The 24,198-nt window shown below is 43.2% G+C and overlaps 1 protein-coding gene across 6 annotated transcripts; it reads right to left on the reverse strand.

The window, feature by feature from the left end:
* Positions 1–1,692: 1,692 nt before the first annotated feature.
* Positions 1,693–23,945, reverse strand: PEX5 (peroxisomal biogenesis factor 5). Of its 6 annotated transcripts, none has more exons than XM_064284668.1 (16): positions 23,826–23,945; positions 23,043–23,205; positions 22,693–22,728; positions 22,066–22,198; positions 21,736–21,867; positions 11,283–11,388; positions 10,670–10,760; positions 10,155–10,265; positions 9,794–9,886; positions 9,335–9,430; positions 5,280–5,423; positions 5,000–5,070; positions 4,362–4,574; positions 3,859–4,024; positions 3,360–3,517; positions 1,693–3,184 (listed from the first exon to the last, which is right to left on the reverse strand). In XM_064284668.1, exons 2-16 carry the CDS (start codon positions 23,187–23,189, stop codon positions 2,983–2,985), a joined length of 1,899 nt encoding a protein of 632 aa, XP_064140738.1. In that variant the 5' UTR covers positions 23,190–23,205; positions 23,826–23,945; the 3' UTR covers positions 1,693–2,982. The 6 variants fall into 6 exon arrangements, with proteins under 6 accessions (XP_064140738.1, XP_064140737.1, XP_064140739.1 ...); XM_064284667.1 differs by having other exon boundaries at positions 9,335–9,454; positions 23,826–23,944; XM_064284669.1 differs by lacking the exon at positions 22,693–22,728 and having other exon boundaries at positions 9,335–9,454.
* Positions 23,946–24,198: the final 253 nt, after the last annotated feature.

The following is a 24,198-nucleotide window of genomic DNA, read 5'->3' on the forward strand; positions in this document are numbered from 1 at the left end:
AATTTGTTGCCTTAATACGGACATATTTCAGTTTGAATAATTTACTGAACCAGTTCTTTCAATATTTTTCTATTCTAATATGGCCATGAACATCTATTTCCAAATACAATTATTTGTTTGTATTTTAATTTTCCACCCAAAAGTGTATTAGGCCAAAACTTTTTTTTTTTAATTCTTGATACGGTTCTTGATACAGTTCCTGGTAAAATCAGGCACAACCAGATGAAAACCTTTAGAAGACTTTTGTTGCTGTGTACCATCGAGTTGATTCCTACCCATAGCAACCCTATGGGACAGAGCAGAACTGCCCCATACAATTTCCTAGGCTGTAATCTTTACAAGAGCAGATCGCCAGATCCTTGCTCCCGCAGAGCCGCTGGTGGTTACAAACCACTAACCTTTGGATTAGCAGCTGGGCACTTTACCACTGCGCCACCACGGCTCCTTTAGAAGCCTTAAGCACTGAAAAATAATCAAAATCCTCCCATGGAATTCATAATAAATACCAAACTTCTATATAAACCTGTATTAACTCACTGCTGTTGTGTTGATTCCAACTCATAGAGATCCATGCTGGAATTGCTCCACAGGGCTTTCTTGGCTGTAATCTTTATGGAAGGAAACCGTCAGGTCTTTCTTTCACGGAGCCACTAAGTGGGTTCAAACTGCCAACCTTTAGGTTAGCAATCAAGCACAGTTGGTAGACCTTTAACTTTTATACAGCACCCTGTATTTTCCTTTGTAGTAGTAATACAAGTGTAAAAAATGTATATGATTGTTAAGTATCTGTCTCTCCTGATACACCATAGGCTCCATGAAGACAGGGCCCTCGTCCACTGTCATGGATTGAATTACATCCCCCCCAAAAATGTGCGTATCAACTTGGGTAGGCCATGTGTGGTTGTCCTCCATTTTGTGATTATAATTTTATGTTGAGAGGATTAGGGTAGGATTGTAACACCACCCTTACTCAGGTCACCTCCCTGATCCAAGGTAAAGGGAGTTTCCCTGGGGTGTGGCCTGAACCACCTTATATCTTTCAAGAGATAAAAGAAAAGCAAGCAGAGAGTTGGGGACCTCATACCACCAAGAAAGCAGCACCGGGAGCAGAGCACGTCCTTTGGACCTGGGCTCCCTGTGCCTGAGAAGCTCCTTGACCAGGGGAAGTTTGAGGACAAGGAGCCTTCCTCCAGAGCCAACAGGGAGAGAAAGCCTTCCCCTGGAGTTGATGCCTTGAATTTGGACTTTTAGCCTACCTTACTGTGAGGAAATAAATTTCTCTTTGTTAAAGCCATCCACTTGTGGTATTTCTGTTATGGCAGCACTAGATGACTAAGACATCCATCTTATTCATATTACCACCAAGCATATATTACTCATTACTGTCTAGTTGATTCTGACTCATACAGACCCTATAGGACAGAGTAGAACTGCCCTGCAGATTTCCAAGGAACAGCTGGTGGATTCAAACTGCCAACCTTTTGGTTAGCAGCCAAGCTCTTAAACACTGCATCACCAGAATTCCAAGCAAATATTAGGTTCTCCATAATTATTGAATAGATGGATGAAGGGATAATCAATATACCAATTAGATTTTGAGAAGATAAAGAAAGAAGAAAAAAACTGTTGAATACCAATCCTCCAAACACACACCCACCTTCTGCCCCCCACCTTCATGACCAGCAACAGGACTCATACCCACGTCAGCTCCATTTATTCTTCATACAAATACTTTACAGTTTTATTTTTAAATCATATACACATTCATACAAAGAAAAATAGATTTCAGGATGGAACTTTGAGACCACGGCAATTTTAAAAAAAAAAAAATCTCTCTGATCATTAGCTACTGAAGACAAGGCAAGAGGCTTAGCAGTCATTTCTGGGGATTACTTATCTTCCCATGCGGGAGAGCTGAGAAGAATACAAGCCGCCCCCTCATCTTCCCTCAAACTTCACCTTGTAACAGGCAGGAGGGGGATTTTCTGACACTCTCCCCTAGAAATATTTCAAGAAGTACAGGAAAGGCTTACAGTAACACTGATACCCCTCTTTGCCTGGGATTTGGCAAGGTTGCAATTTCTCAACCAACCTTCCAGAAGAGCTAGCTCAACTCCTACACACAGATTTTTCTAAGAAGAGGGGGGACTGCTGCCCTCACAACCTGCATCCCACTTGCCCTGTCCTCCCACCAAAGCCCCCAGAACAGAGCCTTTGATCTGATCCCATCTGATCCCCTCTAGGCTCATTCCCCAAATGAGCCTTCCTCCTCCCCTACCCCCAAACACTCTGCAGCAACAGGCCCTGGCCCCATGGTGACCCATACATAAGCTCCAGAGGACCCCTGCAATAATGATACCAGCATTATTGCTTGCAGCATCGTACTCACAGGGAATCTGAACTCACGGCCAGGAGAGATCCAAGGATGACAGAACTATGGGCACCTCTACCAAAACTCAGCTCTGCTGAGCCCATCAACATTTAATCAAGCAGGCCGACCCCTAACACATCCTATCCCAGCTATAGTCATCTTTAGAGGTGCAAGATAGGAGGGCCTCCTACACACAACTGCCTAAGGAAGCTATACTATCATCAACTCCCAGTAGAACTGGGGGGGAAAGACAGACATTACAAATGTGGTAGGCCCTGTAAGAAACGGCAGCTGAGGACAACAGTTACCCTCTATCTATGGGCCTACCCAAGAAGCAGCACCAAGAAAGGGCATGATGAGCAGAGAGATGTATAGCTGGATGTACGGCCCTTGAATTACCAAGGGACTCGGAGACAACACAGCTCGTTTTCCTACAATTACGTAGGGACTAGAACACGAACTACCTGCCCCTATACTGAGGCAGCTCCTGAGAGGCCGTACCGCTTGTGGTCATCAGCCCACCCCCTTGGTAGGCCCGTTTGGGGAGAGGGAGTCACATCCAGAGCAGGGACCCCTCCAGGCGGACACTCACAGGGCAGCCCATCCCACTGTCACTGGGGCAGGCCAAATATAGCTAGGAGCGCAGGCAGATCCCGGGCATCAGCCGCCCCGTAGGCATCACTCTGGCCTAACATAGACAATGCCAAACGCAGTGTGCTCCAGATGTTCTCTGACATGGCGCCTCCTTCGCCCCGAGGGCCCCGGCTTTTCCTCTGCATGTTCAGGGCTTCCAGAAAGTGTTCCACAGCCTCCCTGCAGGGAAGAAGAAGAATGAGAGCTGGTGCGCAGAACAGCAATGGAAGTAGGCAGACTGTTGGCATGTGGAGAGGAAGGGCTAGGGCTCGTTAGTCATATGACTGAACGAGGAGCTAGGACCAAAGGCAGGGGGAAAGAGTTCATTCACTCATTACTCAATAGATACTCTCACCGGTGAGCCCCAAGGTTGATGCAGCTGATGCCCAGGTTATAGCGGGACCGGATATAGCCAGGTTGCAGCTCCAGGGCCCGACGGTACGCAGCTACTGCTTCTTCACTCTGGTTTCCATTGGCCAGGGTGGCCCCTAGCTTATTCCACAACAAATAGTCCTGGGATGGGGATGTAGAAGCGTCAGGAACATGAGCTAGACTCAGATCAAATTCTACCCATCCCTCCACCCCCACCCCACTTCACTACTTGGTTTTATGCTGACATGTGTTACTATCCCATTCCTTTGTCAACAGCTCACTGTGTGATCACAGTGTAACCCTTCACTCCATGCAGACTCCCTTACATCCAGATGACCTGGACTCCCATACTTCTTTTCCTCCTAAGGCAGTCAGCATATTGGACATTGGAACAAAATAGACCATGACTCCAAAAGTGCCAACAAATAATTCTTCAAGACAGTACAGTCATATCCCATCTCCATTCTTCCCTGGAGGCTCACATCGGGACGAACGCTGAGGGCAGCTGTGAAACAGTCCACGGCCTTGTCGTACTCCCCACTGAGGTTGAAAAGTACTCCCAAACCACACTGCACATCAGGGTCAATGGACGTAGGGTCCAGGCGCACAGCTGCCAGGAAGAGCTCTTTTACCTCAAGAAACATGGAGCTATAAAAGGAGAAAAAAAGGCAGAAAAAGTAGATAGATAGCTATGTTTTTATTTCCACACTCTCCAAATAATGCCTTAATCAGTCAATCACATCCCCAAGAACCATCGATCTATCAGCCATCCCGCCTAGTCCCAAATTCTAACCTAAAAACCTGTTTTTCTGTTTCAGCCCAGCAATGCACTGTAGAATGTAGACCTCCTTCAAGTTGATCCTGGGTTTCTCATCCCACTCTTAGACCCTGGAGTCTTAGTGTATCCAAACTTCCAAAACCAAGGTCATCCTCCCACCTGAAACTCAGGTTACCATCTCTCGACCCAGGAGCTCCTCATACTCACTCAGACAACAGAGATCCCAGGACACGCTTGCTGGGGCCCACTCCTGCCCCACCAGCCTTCTCCTCACTAGGTGTCACCAGATGGGCATAGGCGGGTGAGTAGCGCAGCCAGTCTCGCAGAGTTTCACAGGCCTGGCGCTGCAGGGACTCATTGGTGAAGCTTACAGCCAGGGCCATCAGTGCTGTCCGGTTATCTGGCTTTAGCTCTAGACACCTGTATGGACAGAGATGGCAGACTTGGTATCAGCAATGACACTGGCACCCATCAGTGCCCACAGATTCAAATCAAGCTTTGAAATCCAAATCTACCACCTCACCTGTCCAACTCCCTCAGGTTAAGATACAGGAAGATATGGGAATCTCCTGACATGTAAGTTAATAAAAGTTACAGACCTGAGAAGAGGAAAAGATTTAGTGACCAAGGAACCAGCCATGGCCTCACAAAAGAAATCAAAAGCTGAAGAAGGGAATGGAACCAGTTATCGCCAACTCATTCCAAACTTCACAGTTTTATCATAAGAAAACACTGCTGTTAGTGGCCAGAAAGAAGACAAGGATCTGGGTCTGGACTCTCATCATTCTAAAGGTTACTGCAGAGCCCTGGAACCATCCCCAGCCTCCGCCTTTCAGTGTACTCACCTTCGCAGGGCACTGATGGCTAACAGTTCCTGTTCGTTCTCTGCCTGTGTGGTACCCAGATACTGCCAAGCCTAGAGGAAAATTGACAGATTCCATCACCCCTTGCATTCACCTTTCCATCCTCCTTTACTCTGGCTTCCCCTGCTCACTATCTCGCTCTCACCCCCTCCACCCCAGGCCATCCCTCAGCCCTAACCCACCTGCCTATTCTATTTTGGAGCCTCCCTCAGAATCGGAGGAGGCAGTCTCCAGTCTGAGGTCTGAGCAATGAGTCACTCACTTCCATATGCTTAGGGTCCTGCTGCACGGCCGCCTCAAAAAGCAGCACAGCGTTCGGCAGGTCCCCCTCCTGAAGTCGCCGCAACCCTTCCTCAAACGGCTGAGGGTGGTCACGTAGGGGGTTCTCCTCCTCAAACTGGTACCCCTACAAGGAAGGGAAGCAAGTGAGAAACCCTCTAAGAGAGAACTATCACAGTCAGAGCAGGAGGGGTGGGAGGATGACAACCACAATAGAGGTGGAGAAGAAGAAACTGAAGGCCCCCTAAAAGACACCTGAATTAACTGTTGGCAAATTCTCCATATTACAAAGGAGATCACCTACGACTAAAGTAAAACCATTCAGTACCATGCTCACACTGCCATCTCCTGTTCACAATAACTGGGGAACTATGCAAGTCTACAGACTCTGACCCAGGCTAGGAATAAGCCTATTTTAGAAAGTCTTCATAGGCTTGCACTTCCACATCCTTGAATTCTCACCACTGAACAGGACCTGCTTATAGTAATAGTAATGAGATAAGCTCTCCTTCGCTCTTCCAAGTACATTTCTCGTTATCCTACAACATGATAATACATAACCAACCAAACCAAACCAAACCCATTGCCATCAAGTCGATTCCAACTCATAACGACTCTATAGGACATGCAATTTGGAGTCAGAGGTCCTGCCATTCAACTGCAACTCTTACCTTGCTCATAGAGTCATCCTGTGCATCAACTGGATAACATGTGTTGAAAACACTCTGCAATTTTTAATTTATTTCCCAATTTCATTCTCAGTAATTATTAATATTAATCCGTATCTGGTACTAAATGAAAGCTGGATGCCAAAATCCTGGTGGCAGAGAATACTTCCAAAAGACATTGTTCTCTGTTTACACTGCCACTTCCAGTTGAGGATTTTAAGGTGAGAAAAGAACGATAATGCTATCTGCAAAGCTCTGTCCACGCGTATTTTAAGTTCAGCAGGGGTAATAAGGTTAGATGGGATTCACTATGAAGCAGTATGACCTGGGACAAGTGAGCAGAATGTTCCTTTTGGGGAATAAATGGTCATCATCGTGAAACAATGCATCAAAATAAAAAGATGCAAAATATCGGGCTGGGCCCTTCTAAATGCAGTTAAGGACAAATTAGAATGAAACTATACATAATAAAGACATGAGGCCCCTTTTTGATGTTACTGTGAAATTGCTGAAGAACCAGAAACATACATCTTGCCAGCAAAGCTCTAAACTAGTAGAAATCATAAAAAGCAAATTATTTGTCACAAAGGGAAATTAAATAATTATAATGGAGGTTTAAGAAGCATGACACATAATAAGAGATGGATTTGGGATAAATGTATAAATATAAAAAGGATATTCATATTGAGAATAGGTATGTTCTTGGGACATCTTTGTATGATATAAAAACTCCAAAGGTAGAAAACGACCCTAGACCAGGGATCAGTCAACTTTTTCTGTAAAGGGCCAGACAATAAATACTTCAGACTTTGCGGGTCTTTCAGAACCATCCAACTTCATCATGTAGCTCAAAAGCAGCCCCACACAATATGTAAACAAATGCTCATAGCTGTGCTCCAAAAAGAAATCTTTATTTATGGACACTGAAATTTGAATTTCCTATCATTTCCACATGTCACAAAATATTATTCTTCTTTTGATTTTTTTCAAACATTTAAACATGTTAAAAACTATTCTCAGCTCACAGGCCGTATAGAAACAGGTGGTGGGCTGGATTTGGCCTGGAGGCCAGTTTGTCGACCCCTGCCCTCGGCTATTAAAGTTTATTAGAATAATCCTTCTGCATTCAACATTAACTACTGTCCATCATCAATCCGTATGTGAAGCCATCCAGTAGGAAGCAAAGACTACTGCCATCTATAAGTCAATTTCCTAATGAAAATAATTTCTGCCTCTCAGAGCTATTGAGAGCATCAAATGAGAATATACACCAAAGTCTTATCAAAAAGTTTAAAATACTAGTCATAAACTGATATTATCCTCATTGCTCTGGATACTTCCTTAAGATATAATAGCCTGTATATGACAACAGGAGTGATCTGAATGCTCTCTGTGTCTTCAATGCAACAAATCAATGCCATCATCTTGCAACCACTGGATCCTCTAAGAATGTTCCCTGTCCATGCTATCTAGCCTCCCTACATTGCTGATCAGAGAAGAACTTTCCAAAATTAGAATATACACACACATGAAAAAAAGAGGATTCCGGAGGAACTCTCAGCAACCCACAACATGCAGGATGAGCTTGGCATTGCTGCTGCAGCCTGAAAAGTAAATCACCATGACTAGTCGGTCCATAGTCTCATCCACTCCAAAATCTCATAGGATCATACTGCGGAAACAGTCACTGCTAAGAGTCTGTCCCACCACAGAAACCCCACTTAATGGTCAGAGTATAAAATATCTGCTTGAGCTACAGATGTAAGTTGTCTCTGAAAATTCAGTAAAAACTAGTACAAAAAGACTCATGAATTCATCTGACAACCAGAATCAGATCCATATATTTTTTTAAGTACTATATTTACATATAACTCAATATTAGTTAACATAAAGCCAGACAGACTCTAAATTGTTCTCTATTAGTGAGTAATAAAGCACAGTGTTTTTTGTGGAAGAGTAATGCAAGTGTTTCCAATTCTAATTTTGCAATATTCCAAGGTATCAATGATATCGAATAGGGCTCAAGAATCTAAAAACAACTATATTTTTAAGTTTTTACTTGAAAAATATATTCCAGCCAGGATATCATAGATATGAGTAATAAGTCTTAAGAGGAAACACTGTTCATATGAAATTACTACTATGTCTACATTTATATCAAAAGAATGGAATTTTTTATCTAAAATTTATAATGCCATTTATAAGTTAATGGGACTTACACAACTTATTAAACTGTTAGTACAAATTAATAAAAGTATTATCTCCAGGTATTTCCTTCAGTTCCTCATCAGGGTTCTACAGAATTAAACTCATTAGGGCGAAACTTCGGCAGGGTTCCAAGAAGTAAGCTCTCTTCTCTATTATATCACAGAATTGTTCTCAGGAAGAAAAAAAAAAAAAAAAACAAGGAATCAGGCTGGAATAATAAGCAAAATCATGTTTTTCCTAGGTCTAAAAATTTTTCATTGGTTCTCAAATCCTAGCATTTTTTAAGTTATTCTTAACTTTCTTCTTTCCTATCTTTGCACAACTCCCTCATTATATCACGGTCCAGCCCCAGCATCCTGCTTTGTGTCATATCTCAGGCCCTGGTTCTCACCCCAGAATCATTTCCCAAGCAGATCTAAGCTGAAAAAAAGACATCACTACTCACCTCCCCAGTTTGCTTTTTTTCAAAACGAAGCAATTTTCTCCCTGCCCCCTCAGGCTTCAACTCGGGGGCTCACCTGTTAACTACATGCATTCCAAGTACCCTACAATCCACAAGTAGATTTGTCTTTTTACAGTGACAGCCCTGATATAACATAAGCTTGTAAGTCAATAGCACACGCTATATGCAAAATTCGACCACGTTTCACCACTGACTGGTGGGAAATTTCCTAACATCTAAAATATTTAATATAATTCTTTGTAAACCCTGAATTGAGACAAATGACTCCACCCACCCACTACTGCCTATTAAAAGAGATTAGAACTTAAAATAAACTTGTGAGTTAAAAAAGATACTAAGATGTGGAGGCAGAGGAATGGTCTACCGACTACCGCTCCCTACCTGAGGAGTTGGCAACCTTCTCGAAATGTTCAGTCTGACCACCTAAGCAAAGCTCCTTCGTCTATGCTCTTAAGGCATCACGCGCAAGCCTCTACTATAGCATGCCACTGTTTAGTCATTATTTGACAAGCACGATTATATGCACCTTGGTAGCCCAAGAATAAACTACACACTCAATTACTGAAGGAGCGCAGCAGCAAGGAAATGATTCAGGCTTCTTTTCATGGAAAGGGGTCAAGTGAGTAGCTTTCGAATATAGGATTAAAGGGGAGACAATAAAAAAAAGGAAATTCTGGAACCTGAAAAGCAAGATCTTACCTTATCGTAGGAAGCAGCTGTGAAGTCATCGTAGTCGGACAGCCAGGGGTGAGCCTCAGCATCCCGTTTTGCCATCTCCTCCAGCTCTGCCTGCAACTTGTCCCAGAAATCGACATCAGACTGTAAGGAGGGGAAGGGAGATGCAAAAGGGAGATTCATCGTGACCACCCCACCCTACCCTCAAGCCCACGAGGACTCCCAGGGCAGTAGTTGTTAAATTTCAATATGTTTAAGAAACATCTGAAGAGATTTTTTAAAACACGGATTTCCAGATTCTATCCCCAGAGATTTGGAACTGACATTTTTAAAAGGCACCCACCCTACTCCCCAAGCGATTCTGACCCAAATGACCCAGGAATACTAAAAATGCAATTTCATCATCTTTGATGTTAATACACCCACTCCCGTCAAAAGCGTGTTTTCTCTTTGGGTACCTGCTCCTGCACTATCTGCTCTCACCTCTATTGCTGACTTGGCTCGTTCAAACTCCATATCAAGGGCAGATGTGTTTACTGGTCTCGTGAATTGGTCAACCCAGGCCTCTGATGTATCCTGTGACAAAGAAGGCTAGTCAGGACGACCACCACCACCTTTCTATCCACTGAACACCAACTCAACACCCACTAACCACCAACGACCTCAACATTTCTGAGAAAAAAGACATTCTCAGAATCTCTTTCCCACCCACTCAGGACCTGGACACTAACAAGAGAAGCTGGCAATAACAATCCCTACCCCATCTGGGACCAATGAACACTAAGCCCAAGGCCTGGGGCACCAGCTGGCTCTGAAGTGGGACTGGGATGTGACAATATCCTACCTGCTGCTGAATAAACTCTGCTGCCCACTGTTCTGCCTGAGCTCGGCCCGGCCCTGCACCGGACTCCAGGGACACCTGCCCCTCGCCAATCTGCCGCACGAATTTCAGGAACTGGGGCACAGAGACACACATAGGCCACTTGGGAGAGGACTTCCAGGGGTATACTCTCAACCATGCCCAAGAGGACCCTGCACTCTCCCCTCCCCCTGACCACCCCTAGCAGCTGACAAGATATGCTAATGACCCTGAGAAAAGTAGAGGCCAAAAAGAAAGGGATTTCTGGCTCTAAAGGTTTGAGAAAGCATCAGAAAAGAGAAACGGGTTTGTAGGCAAGGAAATGACGGAAAGAATACTGGAAGGGAGAAGCAGGATCCTAAGTCTCTGTTCTCTGGACGGGAAGGAAATGACCCAGGATTTCATCTGCCTCTCTTTAAACTGAACTCAGGTAAGAGAAGCAGAGTCTTGCCTTCCAAGAACAGCTCTGCTGGGCAAAGAAGCAGTGGGATGTGGCTCACCTCCGAGTTGGCCAATTTGGGGTCATCCACCTTGGCTACAAAGTCACTGGCCATGTGCTGCAGATCCTCCTCAGGCTGATATGCATCATACCTGGAACAGGGAAGGACAGGCTCACTTTACACATCAGTCTGCCATCACCTTCCCTGCTATTCCCCACTCCCAGCCCGTGGCGGTTACAGTTCCTATGGTGGGAGAGAGAAAGGGACACTACTCCACTCTCTTGTCCAAGGCCTACCAATTCCTATTCACATTAAAGAAGGACATTTGGGCAAGAGTGGGAAAGTACTAGCTACAGCCCTTCACCTCTCCCTTTCTCAAACACATCTCTGCAGAAAGAAAAAACAGACAATAGCGAGTTCAAATCTAAAAAGGGAAAAGGGTGCAACAGGTAAAGTTGCCAACTTTTGGTAGGATATAGTTAGGATTCTTGACTTCACGACATTTGAGATGTAAATTGATAGGAGTAATAGGAAAGTAGAAACCTTAAAAATGCAAGTAGAAAAAGGGGATTGCAAGCTGGTTTGAGAATGTGGATGGAGAAGATTGGGAGAAGGTGGGAAAACTGTCTAATACTCCTTTCCTAGGGATACAGAAAGAAGTAGCTGGACTCACCAGCGATCAGTGGCGGTTGTCCCTTCAGGATCTCCCAGCCACAGCTTCTCCTCTGACTGTTCCAGATATTCTTCCGCCCAGCGGGCAGGGGACACAGACAAGGGGTCTGCAATGAGCAGAGAGTTGGGAAATTACATCAGGTTCAGAGAAGGACAAGGCAAAGGGAGAGTACTACACATATTCAGCTGATCCTCTCAACTAAGCCAAATCAGACAAAACCCTGTAGACTTCCTCAGAGACCCCTGGTCAAAAGAAAACACTGTACTACTATATCTCCAACATCGTCTTCAATATCCAGCCCATTCCTAAGGAGCCTAGCAAAGAAGTTCACTAAGAGTTGTGAACGAAAGACCAAATGAGAAGGCTCAGTAAAGAATTAAGGACCAAGCCCTCCTCCTTGAAGTATCAGAGACATTGATTAAGAAAGAAGAGGCACCAGGGCCTCCACCTTCCTTGAAGGTACTACACAGAAAAGATAAGGAGCTATGCGAGAACAGAAGAGCCCCTGTCAAGCCTCTGGTCTGTTCTCCCTCTGTCCAGAGTCACACCATCCCAACAAAAGGAACCTCATTTCATCCTGATACACCTACTGAAAGAATGTGAGAGACAGAATGCTAGGTTAGAATTAAAGAAACCCATGCCCACTCTTATCACTGGATGCTTGTTTTTGCTTTTTTTCATTTTTTAAATGAGGTATAACATACAAACATGGAAGTACATAAAGCGTACCAAACTTAAGTGTAGTGATTAACCTCTACATATGAATACATGCATATAACCACCACCCAGATCAACATACAGAACTTCAGTTTCCCGGAAGGCTCTCTCATGCCCCTTCCCAGTCAATACTCATCCACCCCACCCTCCAGGGGTAAATACTATTCTGACTTCTATCATCTTTGATTAGGTTTTAGTGGCTGTGTTTTTCAGTCAACTTCTAGAAATTATCTTAGGAGCTCTAGTGACAAAGGGCACTGCTGCAACATCAGAATAAACATATCAAAGTAATAGATTGAATAAGGGTGCTGAACTGTTTCTCAGCCTCTGGGACTTTGCCCTTTACTACTGTGGAGCCAGAAAAAAAAAGAGCAAAGAGACAGATTATCCCAATAGGCCCACCCTAAAGAATGAGTAAACGTCGAAAGCCATGAGTCCGTGATGTTCTTTCCTTCTGCCCTGTGTCCATATCTTCACGAACCAGATACTGAAATGGCCATCCTATCTTTATTCCCAATTTGAAGATCTGACTGCCGTTGCTTTTAATGCTGAGAAGGCAGATTTACATCCTCAACATTAATGTGTAACAGAACTTTCTATTCCATTTGAATTGAAACTTTGCCTGAATAATTTCAACAAAGTAATCTCAACATCCAAGAAAGTAATCTCAAAATCTGAAAAAACAAAGGATCGAGACTTTCAAAATACGCCTAATAATGAGTAATATATTACTAATATAATAAAAGATATCGCTGGCATTTTTTTGTTTGTTGTATTGTTTTCTTTTGTCATGGATTTTATCCCTTAATTTCAAGGACTCTCAACCATTTGTATCCAGATTCTCCTCACTAGTTCTTAAAGGCAACGTTTCTCTTTCCTTTGCCCTAACTAGACTGTTGGCTGAACAGTGGGGAAACCTAGTAAGAAGAAGCCTGGTACTTAAACACATTTATAATACCTCCCAGTCCTCTGGTTCCATTCTGTTGAGAATAATCAGTCCCTCCTCTTTACTCTCCAGTCACTCCTGATTCTCAACTACAGTATTTTCCAAAAACATATTCTGGCCACAAGTGCTCTCGAATTACAGAGAACACCATTTCTGTGAAATGATCCTCTCAAAGAGAAGAAGCAACAGAAAAAATACAAAGTATCTAGACCTTAAAACTGGCATGAGGCAGAATTAGGGTAAAAAAAACCCCAAAGGTGAGAAAAGGTCATCCTCAAGTAGGGGTTATTTGGTATCTGGCCATATTAGCCACAAGATCCAGACCTTTCTGGCACTGGAAACTTGCTCCAACAAAGGAGTCAAAATCAAATAACCAAAAGAATAACATTTGGCCTTCACAATCTTTTTGAGAAATTCGCACACAAAATCAGATCCATTTGAATACCTCTGGGATTGAAGTTACTAAGACCTAAGGAAAGGAAGGGACTTTTCTAGGTCACATAGATGAGCAGAGCTAGAACCAACAACCTAGATACCATGTATCCAATTCAGAATGTCCACCTCTAGCTCTAGATCGTTTGGCTTCTCACTGTGTATTCATTCCTTCTAGGCATATCTACCCCAACCTCAAAACTCATAAACTCAAAACTTCCTACCCTCATCCATGGAAGTTTCTATTTGCTGTATAGCACTGTGGTAAAGAATGGAGGTTCCAGAGTCAGACTACCCAAAATCAAACCCGTTGCTGTCGAGTCCAACTCATAGCAACCCTATAGGACAGAGCAGAACTACCCCACAGGGTTTCCAAGGAGCAGCTGCTGGATTCAAACTGTCGACCTTTTGGTTAGCAGCCAAGCTCTTAGCTACTACACCACCAGGGCTAAAGTCAGATCCCACCACTTACTCATTGTGTGTCTTCAGATATGTTACTTAACCCCTCTAAGTCTCCATTTCTGTATCTATGAAATAGAGATAATAGTAATACCTCATAGAGGTTGCTGTGAGACTAAATGAGATAATGCATATATAAAGCAAATATTAGCTATCATTATCATTATTGCCTGCTCATGGCAAGTCCATACCAAAAACAGAAAATGTCACAAAAAGAGTGTTATTCCATAGCCTCTTCCTCCACCATCCAGGGAAGTCTGTTGTTAATCACCTTCTGCTACTGCTGCCCATTGCTTTTCCTATGAAAGTGCAGATTTACCTCTCGTGATCATCACATGAACCTCATACACCACATTAGCTGAGGCCGTCTAAATTCAAAAACCCTGACAGATATGTTTCATCCCCGGAGCTGAGGGAGAACTATTTGGTCCAGAAGATTTGGGGAAGGGAACATTCCATCAAAAAATGTCAACACCAAAATCAAATTTAAATATATATATACACACATATGTATGACAGACTGAAAAATGAGCTTCATGCAGTGCTGGAACGGGACTATATCTTGATAGTGGTGGTAGTTACACAAATCTACACACGATAAAACTGCACAGAACTATACACATACACACACAAATGAGTACATGTAAAACTCGTAAAATCTAGTAAGCTCTGTGGATTGTACCAGTGGCAATTTCCCTATTTTGATACTGTACTATAGGGTTGCTATGAGTTGGAATTGACTCGACGGCACTGGGTTTGGTTTGGTTTTTGGTTTACTATAATTATACAAAATGTTACAATGGGTGAGCAGCCATCTGAGACACTCTACCGGTCCCACCCCGTCTGGAGCAAGAGAAAAGAAAGAAAACCAAAGACACATGGGAAAGATTATTAGTCCAAAGGACTAATGGACCACAACTACCACAGCCTCCACCAGACTGAGTCCAGCACAACTAGATGGTGCCCAGCTAACACTGACTGCTCTGACAGGAATCACAACAGAGGGTCCCGGACAGAGCTGGAGAAAAATGTAGAACAAAATTCTAACTCACAAAAAAAAAGGACCAGACATACTGTCTGACAGAGACTGAAGAAACCCTGAGAGTGTGGCTCCTGGACACCCTTTTAACTCAGTACTGAAGTCACTCCTGAGGTTCAATCACCCTTCAGCCAAAGATTAGACAGGCCCATAAAAAGATGAAATGGGCATCCCAGCTCAAGGACAGGGATGAGAAGGCAGAAGGGACAGAAAAGCTGGTAACAGGCCACTCAAGCTCAAGAAGGGGAGTGTTGACATGTCGGGGAGTTGGCAACCAACATCACAAAACAGTATGTGTATTAACTGTTTAATGAGAAAATAATTTGCTCTGTAAACCTTCATCTAAAGTACAATTTAAGGAAAAAAATGTTACAGTGGAAGAAATTAGGTGAAGGTACACAGAACCTCCCTGTACTTTTTTTTCTATTTTTTGGAAAATTCTGGTGAAACTCTATTTCCAAATAAAAACATAAAACAAAACAGAAAAGAAATTCAAGGTTCCTTTTAAACTGGATTCTAGGATCTTAACAATGGAGATTAAACAATAACAATAAAGATTTAAAGACTATAACCTTCCCTCATCTTAAAAGCTACTTATCCATCATTAACCTGTATCATTCATGTCACCCACAAATGCTATGAGAAGGATGATAAAAAATATTACTAGAAAATCGACTTCCTTTAAATCTCCTAGATCTCCAATCATTCAATAAATACTCAAGACTTACTACACACAAAACAATATACTACTTCAATAAGACATTTTTATGAAGGCAGACCCCAAACAGCTCAACTTCTTTTTCCTGCTTCCGGTGTCCCTGCCTCTGTGTTGCAGGCACAGTGCCAAATGAACATAAAAAATAGAAGAGAGACCTTCCAAAGAGGATTTAACAAGTTAGACAGGTCCAACATGTTTTTCCACAGTTGATTTACATTTACAGGTTAAGGAAGATTTCACTGGTTGCAAGCAATTCAGGGATTTGTAACAAAAATCTCATCCATCTCAATGCACACAGTAGCAATGATTTTTTTCCTGAGTCATCAAAAAACGACTGATGCCCACATTACAACAGAAGCCTCTCTGTGGTAAGAGGCAGCACCTAAGTCTATGATGTGCGTGAAAAACTGAGAGTTTCTGTCTGGAGGAGCGTCTTTGCTATGGCTCTGGTTAACTTCAAGCAATTCTCCAGAGAAGACTCTGGAACCTAGAGTAAAACAGACATGAGTTTGAATATCATTTCTGTTACTAAATGATTTTGGACAAAGTATTTAGCCTTTCCAAATCTTAGTTTCCTCATCTATAAAATGGGAGAAATACCTTACAAGGTTAACTATGAACATAAAATGTGTTTAAGATTATAAAGTACTTAATATTATTAATGAAGCCAAGAGTACTTATTGTTCTACCTCAACTCCAACTTATGGTTGGGAAAAGGAGTCATGACAAAAGGGGCCAATAGCTTTTATTAAAGGTGAGCTTTAGCGGTTAGATTTTTGGGGCTTTTCTCTTTTATGTATGGAGAAAGCCCTATCTTTTAAAAGAATAAAAGTGATGTGACGAAAGGACAAATATTGTACGAGTGTACTTTTACAAGACAAAAATAGATATATATACAGAGACCAACGCTCATTGGTGGTTATCAGGGATGGTTCAGGGGGAAGAAGAGGAAGCACTCTTGAGTTAGCAGATGCTTGTTATTTTTGGTGATGGGAAAGGCAGCATAGGATGTGGATGAAGTGTACACAGCTTGACCAAGGTAAATGATGTCACTAAGAAATGCACAAGAGATAAGGATGTTTTTGGTAAAGGATATGACAAATATAATTTTGCAACACCAATCAAAGAATGTGTATACTTACACAAGTATGTACGTAGGCATATGTGTATAGGTACAAATATGTAGGCATGTATGTGCACACAGACAGATATATCTACAGGCATATGTACATACAGGTATGTGTGTGCATGCAGGTATATCCATATATATAATAAACCACATAGGGGACACAGTTACAGATACTTCTTAAGAAAAACCAAACCCACTGCCGTCGAGTTGATTCTGACTCACAGCAACCCAAGATATAGAGCAAAACTGCCCCATAGGGTTTCCAAGGAGCACCTGGTGGATTTGAACTGCCGACTTTTTGGTTTGCAGCCATAGCTCTTAACCACTAAGCAACCAGGGTTTCCAGATACTTCTTAGACTTAACCAAACACCTGGTTTTCTGGGTTTGAAGGCTTAGGACCATAGTCTCGTGTGACAACTCAGTTAACTGGCATAATATACCTCATAAAGTGTATGTTCTAATGAGCCCTGACGGTGCAGTAGTTAAGCACTCGGCCACTAACCCAAAGGTTGGCAGTTCAAACCCACCAGCTGCTCCACCGGAGAAAGATGTGGCAATCTGCTCCTCTAAAGATTACAGCCTTGGAAATCCTATGGGGCAATTCTATTCTTCCTACATGGTCACTATGAGTCAGAATTGACTTGACAGCAATAGTAAAGTATGTGTACTATATCCCAAAGTGATGATACAACTATTGGTCTCTACTTGTCCAGACAAAAGAGAACGGAAACCAAAGGCTCAGAGAAAAAAGTAGTGTACAGGACTAATAGTCTATGCAAACTACAGCCTCATCTACCCTGAGACCAGAAGAACTAGTTGGTGCCCAGCTACCACTACCAACCATTCTGATCACAGCCACAGTAGATGGATCCTGGCAGAGTGGGAGAATAATGTAGAACAGAACTCAAATTCTTAAAAAATTCCAGACTTACTGGACTGTTTGAGACTAGAGATTCCCCAAGACTACTGCCCTGAGATTAGCTTTAAACCTTAAACCGAAAATATCCGTTGAGGTCACCTTTTAACTAAATAACAGATTGGCTCATAAATAAAGATTATTACCATGAATAATGAGCTTCTTTAAAAAAAATCACCTATATAAGACCAAATGGTTAAAAATTACTAAACCTATTATATAGCTACGATAGTCAAAACAGCCTGGTATTGGTATGACAGATAGATTGACCAATGGAACAGAAACTGAGAACGCATATGTAAATCCATCCACCTGCAGGGACCTGATCTTCAACAAAGGCCCAAAGTCCATTAAATGGGGAAAAGACAGTCTTTTTAACAAATGGTACTGGCAAAACTGGATGTTCATCTGTAAAAAAATGAAACAGGCCACAAACATCACACCATACACAAAAACTGTATCAAAATGGATCAAAGACCTAAATATAAAACCAAAAACTACAAGGACCATAGAAGAAAAAATAGGGTCAATGCTAGAGGCCCTAATACATGGCATAAATAAGATATGAACCATAACTAACAATACACAAACACCAGAAGATAAACTAGATAACTGGGATCTTCTAAAAATTAAACACTTATGCTCAACAAAAGAGTAAACAGAGAACCTACAGACTGGGGAAAAAAAATGGCTATGACAAATCCAACAAAGGTCTAATCTTTAAAATCCATAGGAAAATCCAATACCTCTACAACAAAAAGACAATCCAATTAAAAAATGGACAAAGGATATGAACAGACACTTCACCAATGAAGACATCCAGGCAGCTAACAGACACAAGAGGAAATGCTCGCGATCACTAGCCATTAGAGAAATGCAAATCAAAACTACAATGAGATACTGTTTCACCCCAACATTACTGGCACAAATCAAAAAATAACGAATGTTGGAGAGGGACCGGGGAGATTGGAACTCTTACGCACTGCTGATGGGAGTGTAAAATGGTACAACCATTTTGAAAAACGATATGGCACTTCCTTAAAAAGCTAGAAATAGAAATACCATTCAATTCATCAATCCCACTCCTAGGAATATATTCTAGAGAAATAAGAGCCATCATATGAATAGACATATGCACACCCATACTCATTGCTGCATTATTCACAATAGCAAAAAAATGGAAACAACCTAAGTGCCTATCAACAGATGAATGGATAAACAAACTATGGTACCTACACACAATGAAATACTAAGAAACGATAAAGAACAACGATGAATCTGTGAAATGCCTCACAACATGAATGAATCTGTAAGGCATTATGCTGAGTGAAATAAGTCAATTACGAAAAGACAAAAATACTGTATGAGACCACTATTATAAAAACTCATGTAAAGGTTTACACACAAAAACAATCTTTGATGGTTTTGAGGGAAGGGAGAGGCAGGGAGGGAATAACACTAACTACACAATAGATAAGTGGTAACTTTGGCGAAAGGTAAGATGATACACAATATCAGGGAAGTCAGCACAGCTCATGGAAGCTTCAGAGACACATCCAAACTCCCTGAGGGACTGAATTACTTGGGCTGAGGACTTGGGGACCATGGTTTCAGAGGACATCTAGCTCAACTGGCATAACACAGTTTATAAAGAAAATGTTCTACATCCTACTTTGGTGAGTAGTGTCTCGGGTCTTAAAAGCTTCTGAGCAACAATCTAAGATACGTCTTACTGGTCCCACTCTGTCTGGAGCAAAAGAGAAGGAAGAAAACCAAAGATACAACGGAAAGATTAGTCCAAACGACTAATGGACCACAGCTACCACAGCCTCCACCAGATTTAATCCAGCACAACTAGATGGCGCTGACTGCTATGACAGGGATCACAATAGAGGGACCTAGACAGAGCTGGAGAAAAATGTAGAACAAAATTCTAACTCACACAAAAAAAACAGACTTACTAATCTGACAGAGACTGAGGAAACCCCAAAAGTATGGCCCCCAATACCCTTTTAACTCAATACTGAAGTCACTCCTGAGGTTCACCCTTCAAAGATTAGACAGGCTTATAAGACAAAACAAGACTAAACGGGCACACCAGGCCAGGGGCAAGGACAAGAAGGCAGATGGAGACAGGTAAGCTGGTAATGGGGAATCCAAGGTGGTGACAGGAAGTGTTGACACGTCATGGGGCTGGCAACCAATGTCACAAAATAATGTGCATAAATTGTTTAATTAGAAACTAATTTGCTCTGTAAACCTTCATCTAAAACACAATAAAATTAAATTTAAAATTTTTTTTTAAAAAAATTACTCCAAAGCAAAAATAAATGAGAAGGTAAGGGGGCAAGGAAAGCAAAAATAATGAGAAGGTAAGGGGGCAGGGAAACTACAGTATTAGAAATGGTACAGATGGAATGGATGAGAATGATGACACATTGTGAAAAATGTGATCAACACCACTGAATAGTCTGTGTAGAAATTCTTAAATGGAACCTTATTTGCTGTGTAAACTTCCACCTTAAACACAATATTTTTTTTTTTCTAAATGATGTAGAAGACAAACTAATTAGGTCCTATTTATCATCTCAGAAAAATTCAGGAACTATGATGGTATAAGCTCCCTTAGAGTCTAGAATCGTTGTAACTTTCTCCACTTGTGCCTCTCATTCTCTTTTATTTCTTAAATTGGAAAAGGCTAATGGTGCTTCTCTTTGAAACCAGTCAGGAAGAAAAAATTAGGTAGGTTTACAGACAGAAGGATCAATCCCAAGGCATGAAGTGCGCAATGGACAATCTCAAAGAGGAAAAAGTTAGCATGAGACAAGGGCTTCAAACTGGTTCTTCCTAGTTCAGTCATGGCCAAGGAGGTGACACCAGAACAGATCTGAATTTTTAAAATTTGGGTAACCCAGAACCACAACTAGAACAGGAAAAATTATGGGTCAAAACCTTACGTGAAACTTAATCTCCCTCTTAGAAAACAAGGGCAGTGTACATGTTGCATAGCAACCAAATGTCTTGCCCATAGGATTCTGTGCAGAGTCGGAAAGAGCTGTGCCCAGCTCAAAGATGGTGGTCAACTGCACCACTTTGTGTGTCACTCTCCTCAGTGCTGGTAATAATCCAACCTCAACTATCAGCCTCCCGAAAGGGCTCACCACACCTCTTCGAAGTCTCCCATTCCAGCTTCAACCCATAATTTTTCCCATTCCAGTTATGGTTCTGGATCATCCAAATTTTAAAAATTCAAGTCTATTCTGGTTTCACTTTGTCAGTCGTGACTGAACCGGTTCAAACCAGTTCAAAGCCCTGGCTGAGACCCTGAAGTCTGTGGCCAATCAAAAAAGAAGAGAATCATTCATCCCAGAGTCAAATCCCAACTCTACCGCTTACAAAGCTGGGCAATTTCCTTCACCTCTATGGTTCAGTTTCCTTATCTATAAACTGGAAATAAAACCAGTAAGGACCTCAAGAATTCTCATAGGGATTAAATACATAATGCATTTAAACAACTTGACACAAAGCCCTGAACAAAATATTAGCTATTAAGTTTTATTATTATCATCAAGGTATGGTCTTGGCTTTAAACTCCACAGCCCCACTCTCCAAGGCCCCAACTATATTCAAGATGACTTATTGCCAGAATCACAGAAGCTATTGGCACATATTTTTCTCTTCCTGGGCAACACAGCCATCCACCCAATCTCTCTGGATCCTTTCTACCAAACTGTAGTAATAAAGTTCCAGATAACAAAGAGGTAGACCTAATTCTTCGTGGTACATATATATGTACGTGCACACACACACACACACACACACACACACACACATATATATTGGGGTTTGAACTATACGGATTTGGAAAAATCTCTTACCCAGTTCAAACTCAGTCCTCTGCTTAATATAAATTTCGACTCCCTACTATCACCTAAGGGAAATCATGCTAAATGCCCTACATAAAAATATGTCAAGAGGCCAGAAAAATAATAAACAGCTGAAATCACCCTGTACCCTTAAATGAATTAGGGGAGCAGTATAGAACTTACATTGCCCCCACTGAAACCATTACAGATTTTCCAATAAGGAGTCTCACCTGTAACTTCAGAGATAAATTCTTGGGACCAGTCAGTCTCATTATAATCCTGAGTTACATCCACAGCATCTCCAGCTGCAAGAAACTCCTGGGCCCAGTTCTCAGACAAGGCCAAGTCTGCCACACCAGGGGCTAAAAACAGAAAAAAGAAATACTTATCATTTCTTTTATGCCTAGTAAGTAACCCTGAATGCACATGAAAACACTATGCTCCTTTTGTTTCCTTCTATATCCAGTTCCACAATGTCATCAGCATTCAAATTTGGAACCCCCTTGGCCCCGCCTACACAGAAAATGGTGACCTCCCCTCCCACCAGACTCTGAACCCACCTCTCTGGGGAGCCTGGCGGAAGCTGGACTGTTCAATCTCCTGCATCTCCGCCAGGAGGTCATCCATCTTGAAGGTCTGAGGGGCACGGGATACAAGCGATGCATTCTGGTCATGCAGGAATTCAGCCACCAGCTGTCAGAAAAGATAGTGAAATGAACCCACGGGGTCAGGGAAGTCCCAGCAAGAGACAGGATCCACTGGATGAGAGCTACTGATGTCAGATACAATGAAAGGATAATATAGAAACTGGAGACAATTAAAGAGAGAGAGAAACTTAACTCTCCATAGATTTGGAAACAAATAATACATAAAAAAAAAAAACAAGCAGGAGAGCTAAAGCAAATCTCATTTGTTCAGGGAAGACCAAAGATTGAAATATGGGTGAGGCAAGTTTAAAAATAAAAGCACAATGTTGTTGTTAGTTGCTGTTAAGTCAATGCCCATTAACGGCAGCCCCATGTGTGCAGAGTAGAACTGCTGCAGAAAGTTTTCAAGGCTGTGACCTTTGGAAGCAGATCAACAGGACAGTCTTCCAAGGCACCTCTGGGTGGGTTCAAACCATCAACCCACTGGCTAGCAGTCGAGTGCTTAACAGTTTACAGTGGAAATGACACTGACATATTTACCTCATCTTCAGAGGATACTCCCAAAGGCTTAGAGACCTAAGACAGAACACAAAGGAAGGCAATACGGTACAGTGGCGAAATCAGTTGAACATGAGTTAAAATTCCAGCTCTACTACTGACTAGTTACATGCCTTGAACAAGTCACATAACTTCTCTGGGCCTCAGTTTCTTTATGTATAAAATTGTTTACTTCGTCTATATAATAATGCACAGTGCTTAGTATAATGTTGAGTAAACACTCATTAAAAAGATGGTAACTATTATTTGCAGCACAATAAAGAAAGCAATTAGTTATCCAAGGTGTACACCTGGACGTTCCATCCCAGCCACCACTTGGGCTTTCCACTCACCGCCTCTGGAAGTGGGGCTCCTGGAGGCCAGGGGCCAGGCTTCAAGCCCTCCTGTCGCAGGGCCTTGTCCTGGGTGAAGTGCCCAGCCAGTTTCATGAGTGGGTTGGCACCCCCGCATTCTGCCTCCACCAGCTCCCGCATTGCCATGGTGACCGCCAGCTCTCTGATGGGCAGAGGTTTGGAACTGAGGTTCTGAAGACAGACCCTTCTCCAACCCCCAACTCAGCTCGCATATTGGGGAGGCTAGCAAACATCGGCCCCTCACGGGTCAGGCCCCTGGTCACTGGCTACTCTTCACCCCTGTGCCTTTTACTGTGGCCCACACCTCTGCCTGACTTCCAAGGGGTGCCGGGACCCTCCCGCCGCCCCCTCAAAGGCCACAGCCTTCAGCCTGGGCCTCTTCGGCAGCCTCCACGTCTGTGGTCTCGACCGGCTGAACCCGGCCAGCACCCGCCCCCTACGGAGTGGCCTGGACACCAGAGGGCCACAGGGGCCGCTTCTCCAACCGCGCTGGACTGGGACACTGGGCGGACACGAGAAGGGAGTAACAACGCCTGACCGTAAGCCCTGTCCCCGACACCCCCCGGTAGTCTGGTCAACACCACGGGGGGCCACCCCCTCCCCCAGGTCACCTGGGCCCCTCCCTCTGCTCGACCCGCTCCCGGCCCACCCCTCCCGCGCTCCCCACCACTCCATCTGCTCTGGCCCTGCCCCACGAGGACACAGCAAGGGCGGGGAAGACGGGGAACTCGTCCCCGCGCCCCCTCGGGACCCTTTGCTCACCGCCGCGCACCGCGCCGCAAGAGCTGCCGGGGCACCCGGACTGGCGGGGGAGGGGAAGGTAGAGAAGGGGGAGCCAGGGGGCGGGGCTCAGGCTTAAAGGGGCCGTGACCGCCGCGCTGCGGTCGCGGCTCGGCGGAAGCTGTTGAAGGGGCGGGGCCTTAAGGATGCGACGCAGCGTAATGGGAAGAGCGGTGAATCTTAAAGGGGAAGGGCTCCTTAAAAGAAAAATCTTGGAGCGTGTGCTCTTGGAAGCGCTTGAAAGGGTCGCTGACGCTCAGATTTATTTGATGGAAGGGTCAAGGAAGAATGGAGCTGAGGGGCTTCCCGGACTTTGGGGAAAAAGCCGAGGGCCCAGGTTGCTGGGCTCAGCTCA

The sequence above is a fragment of the Loxodonta africana genome, chromosome 4 (genome assembly GCF_030014295.1).
Source record: "Loxodonta africana isolate mLoxAfr1 chromosome 4, mLoxAfr1.hap2, whole genome shotgun sequence".
Lineage (NCBI taxonomy): Eukaryota > Metazoa > Chordata > Mammalia > Proboscidea > Elephantidae > Loxodonta > Loxodonta africana.